This window comes from Lolium perenne, chromosome 2 (assembly GCF_019359855.2).
Source record: "Lolium perenne isolate Kyuss_39 chromosome 2, Kyuss_2.0, whole genome shotgun sequence".
In the NCBI taxonomy this organism is placed as follows: domain Eukaryota; kingdom Viridiplantae; phylum Streptophyta; class Magnoliopsida; order Poales; family Poaceae; genus Lolium; species Lolium perenne.
This window is the reverse complement of record NC_067245.2, coordinates 280953578-280958553: the sequence shown is the minus strand read 5'-3', so window position 1 is coordinate 280958553 and position 4976 is coordinate 280953578. Positions and strand designations below refer to the sequence as shown.

General features: G+C 46.7%; 1 protein-coding gene across 2 annotated transcripts; it reads right to left on the bottom strand.

Moving 5' to 3' along the window:
* Window positions 1-357: 357 nt before the first annotated feature.
* On the bottom strand, window positions 358-2267 carry LOC127336536 (probable purine permease 11). Of its 2 annotated transcripts, none has more exons than XM_051363356.2 (2): window positions 1885-2267; window positions 358-1792 (listed from the first exon to the last, which is right to left on the bottom strand). In XM_051363356.2, the coding sequence occupies exons 1-2, from the start codon at window positions 1919-1921 to the stop codon at window positions 669-671; spliced, it is 1161 nt and encodes a 386-aa protein (XP_051219316.1). In that variant the 5' UTR covers window positions 1922-2267; the 3' UTR covers window positions 358-668. The 2 variants fall into 2 exon arrangements, with proteins under 2 accessions (XP_051219316.1, XP_051219317.1); XM_051363357.2 differs by having other exon boundaries at window positions 358-1783; window positions 1885-2266.
* Between the last annotated feature and the right edge of the window lie 2709 nt (window positions 2268-4976).

Sequence of the window (4976 nt, the reverse complement as noted above, 5' to 3'; positions counted from 1 at the left end):
GCAGATGAAAGATCCGTCCATACGTGATATCTTTCATTATAGAATACCCTTTGTTAGATTTGGAGCTACGATCCAAAAGCAAGCAGCAGTTTCTGCCTGTCAGTGTTGTTCGAAGCGGAGCGTTGCTATCCGGTACGCACCATCACACAGGCTATATTTCTGTGGTTTGCACAAACTTCTGGGCACCATCGACCAACTATGTAATAGGTGCTTTGACTGGACTGTGACAAGTGACAACAGCAAACAGTAGAATCGTTCAAATATCGCCAAATTGTGGCGGCCAATTTTCTCCATATCAGATGTGATTGCATCTACCATTGCACAAACTGACACGCATATCCTGCATGAGATGTGACCTCCGTTGAAAATTAGCCGAGATTCTTCCGAGCAAATGACAGGGAGATAATATGTACACTCAGGAAAAAATGTACACTCAGAGTCAGAACAAGTCTGAACTGATGTCTTTTCATAATAATCTACTATACAGTGGGCACCGATAAAAACTTCTATTCTCTATACTGTTTTCTTCTGAAGACCCACTGTGATAGGATCTTTTGAAATTTATAGTACAGTAGGTACTCCATATAGTATTGAGATCTCTACAGTATACCAGCGTGATCAATCACAAGTACGAGCAGGGTCTGTACTTGAAGTCTTGCAAAATCCAATCACTCTGTGGCGAGTTTTACAGTCTGGTGTTCGTCGTCGTCCGCTGAACTCTCAGCTAGAATCTTCTTAATCTTGGCATCGTCAAGGAAGTGCTGGTAGATGTAGGAGGCGAACCCCCATAGGCCAATGAGCATCGCGAGCACCTTAACCCCGTCCATCTTGTCCTTAAGGAAAATGACCGCGATAACCGGCGCCAGCGGCATCCCGACGGTGCTGATGACGTTGCTGAAGAGCGACGACACGGCGGCGACGAGCCCCATCATGCCCATGGTGGTGAGCTGCCACGATATGGCGGTCCACGCCAGCGTCATCCCGTAGGACACGGCGCCCTTCTTGTACCCGTGCATCTCCCCGCCCAGGGTGCTCCACTCCCCGGAGATGAACAGGCCGGCCACGGACACGAGGGCGGCGGCGGTGTTGCTCCAGAACTGCATCTCCATCACGTCGTAGAAGGTGTCGCTCTTTAGCACCTTGTCGAAGGTCAGCTGGTTCAGGGACAGGATCAGGGAGAAGACCGCTGAAGCCGACAGCGCGAGCGCGAACCCGGCCATGAACTTCCCCGCCGGGACGCTGCTGTTGGTCCCGTCCGAGCCGTTGTTCACGCCGACGAGCGCGGCGGAGAAGGTGAGCAGCACGACGGAGTTGAGGATGAGCGCCGTGAACTTCTCCTTGTTGATGAAGTAGGAGAAGACGGCGTTGAAGGAGAGCTGGGTGGCGCAGATGAGCGAGTAGGTCGACAGCGGCAGGTAGAGGAGCGCGTAGGAGTACATCAGGTTGTCGCCGGCGAGGAGGATCCCCAGGCCGGCGTAGATGGCCGCTATCTTTAGGAGCGGTGGCCGCGCCACCCTGGTGGACTTGGGACGCCGCCGCCCGAAGTAGAGGAGCAGCGGGATGGCGATCGGCGTGCCGCAGGACTGCACCAACGTGGCCATCCACAGGCTGCCGCCGCCCTGGTCGTAGTAGATCCTGCCGAGGAGGGTCGCCACGCTCTGTCCGGCGAGGACGAACACGATGTTGACGACCACCAGCGCCCACCATTGCAGGCGCTTCGAGATCGGCGGCGGCGCCGCGGTTGCAGGAGACGTGTCTATAGCAGCTTCTTCGCCTCCGGTACCTGCATCGTCTATGCTTCGATCCGTTAATCTATCGATTCAACTCTTCTACCTCTCAATTTGGTCCAACAATTCCAGTAACAAGACGTACGCAGAACGATACCTGCGATCTGCAGACGAATCTCGCCGGCATCGCCCATGTCGATCGATGCCCCGATCGAAAAGAATATGCAAACAAGAGATCGCCGTCTCGATCCTGCAAAGTGTGGGGACCGAGCTTTTACGACCTAGTACCTACAATGCCAAGATCCGATTGCCCACGGGTACCGTATTGTCTTCGTCCTCCGGCGGGAATCGGGGTGTCTCGCCGTCGATCGGATTATAAGGCGGACGACAACAATATGTCTAAGTTCGCGGTGAGCAGTAGCTTGACTCGAGAGTCGACACCGTTGGGCGGCACTTCTCCCATGAGTCAATTTTCCCGGCCTATTGCGAAGAAGAAACAAAATCCAACAAGGATAGAGCTGCTCCGCCGTTAACCGTTTGTTGGAGTCCACACGTACGGGAGTCAAACTTATCTCCAGTTTAGCGACACCGTTCCGACCTCAGCATCAGATTCGGAGAAGTGTCCGTTTACTTTCATATTCAAACCAAAAGTACTAGTAGTATTTACTGATAAGCTGTCTGAAATAAAGAAATAATCTCTACGTTTTTTTTCTAGCGTGTAAATGCTGCGGATTTCCTATACACAGACCATGTCGGCGCGTACCGCGCGACCCACACCCCCCGCGCGGTACGGGCCGGCCCTCGGGTGTTGGGCCAGTTGGCTGTTTTTATTTCTGAGTCATTTTTATCTTCTGTTTTTTTTTCATTTCTGTTTCTTTTTCATTACTGTTTTTCATTTCTGTTTTTTCATTTCTTTTTCTTTTTTCGTTTTTAAGATTTAATTTTTTAAATTTACATATATTTTTAAATGTAAAATGTTCTAACTAAAAAATTTCGAGAAAATTTCAAATTCAAAAATTGTTCAAGTATAAAATTTGTTCAAATGCGAAAATTGTTCAAGTATAAAATTGTTCAAATTCGAAAATTGTTCATATATAAAAAATAATAAGTTTAAAAAATATTTGTTCCAATTTATAATTTGTTCTAATTTAAAATTTGTTCCAATTTAAAATTTGTTCCAATTTAAAATTTGTTCCAATCTGAAAAATGTTCAAATTCTGGAAATATTTAAATTTCTAAAAAAACTAAAATATTTTTAAAAATCGGGTCTAAAAAGAATCAGCATTTGAAAAACGTAAAAAGAAAAAAAACAAAAAAGAAAAAAGAAAAAAAAATAACAAAAATAACAAGAGTGGGAATGTGTTGGGCCGGCCCAACAACCCGTCAGGGGGGGTGTGCGGCGCCTGGTCCGCGCCGACCAGGTCGGCCTACATCACCCCCTAAATGCTGAGGGGAAAAGTTTGGGAGCGCCTACTCACCGCTTTAAGCGGGAGCAAGGAACAGCTCCGCTCAAGCGAACCCCACTGGGCCAGGCCGATTTAGTATGTCTTTATTCTCTCTTAGTCCTACATGACAACCCAACCTGACTCTATTTTGGTTTAAAATCTGAATAAAATAAAAAAATAAAGTTCAAACCCAACAAATTTCAAAATCGAACGATTTTAAAAACGAATAATTTTCAAAATTGAACAAATTTCAAGAACAAAATTCAAAATCGAACGATTTTTATAAACAAACAATTTTCAAATTTCAAAAGTTTGAACTAAAAAAAATTATAAATAAAAAATGGTCCAAAATCAAAAATTTCATATTTAAAAATGTTCAATGTTTGGAAAAAAATGAAACACAATAAATGTTGAAACTGAAACTTCTTCAAAAAAAATTGTTCAAAACAAAAAAAATTTCAAATTCAAAAAATGTTCAAATTCAAAAAATGTTCAAATTCAAGAATTTTCAATTTCTTCAAAAAAAAAAAAGTTCAGGACAATTTGACATGCAAAACCACTGAAAACCGACATAAAAAACCATCAAAAACCGAGAAAAAACATAGGCAGAAACCTGAACAAAAAAACAAACTGCCGTGCTAATGGGCCGGCCCAACCTTCACCTTCCTGAGCGGAGCGCCAGTTGGCTCCCGCAATAAGCGGTGAATAGAAATCGCGGAAAAGTTTGTATGTGGATGGGATCTCCATGCAGACCAATTATTGGGAGCCCACCTCTGTAGTAACATACATGCAGGTTTGGTCCAGCCCATTAGGAGGTAAAATAAACATGAATTTTCGGGTTAGAGTATCTCTAACGGATCTACATACCTAAAAATACAACGCGGAAACAACACTTTACTAGACGCACTAAAAGATAGCACCAAAAATAAGTTTTGCATACATATAATTGAAAATAAGATAAAATATACTACTAAACATAGGTTTTAAAATGACGACAAGAACGACAATACAATACAAACATCTAAAAATCGGAGAAGTCGAAGTCCGATCTCGCCAACTCCGATGGCTCGGCCAAGACCAAAACCGCCCAACGTTCGTCGTTGGTCGATGGTCGACGGGCCGGCTTCCTGCACCTTGATGAAGCGGTTGCGCGCGCGAATGCCCTCCTTCTCCGCCTTCTTCTACGCAATGGTGAGGCGGCGCTGAAGCTACTTGCGGTGGTGCTGCTCGGCGGTGACGAGGCCGTCATAGCCGGCCAAGAACTCCGCCTCCGGGAGCGACTCGTGGTCCTTGAAGTTGAGCTGCTAACGGGGGCGCCCGAGACGCCATGCCACCGCGTCGTAGGCGTGAGCCGCCTGCTCGACAGTGTTGAAGGTGCTGAGGGTGAGGCGAGTTCCACCGACGTGGATCACCGCATAGAACATGCCGCTCGGGCGGGCACGCACGCCAATGAAACCAGAGGAGTTGCGCCACGGGGGAGGGGGGGGGGGGGCATGGCGGTGGTGCGCGTGGCAGGCGAGAGGGGCGTGGCGGGAGGGAGGTTTTAGCTGCGGTTCACGACGCCTCGCACGCAGGGCAAACTTTAGCGCGCGCGATATTTTGGCACGTCTATTGGATTTTTTTTAGCACCGGCGCACTAAACTGACAGTGTTTACCGCGCGGGCGGCTTTTGGCGCATCTGTTAGAGATGCTCTTACTCTATGTTACCAGTTATCACCATGACACTGTTTTTTTACAATAACACTCTTGCATGGCCGCTAGGAGGACCTAATAATTATTTTTCTATCGTTCTTAGAGCAGCATC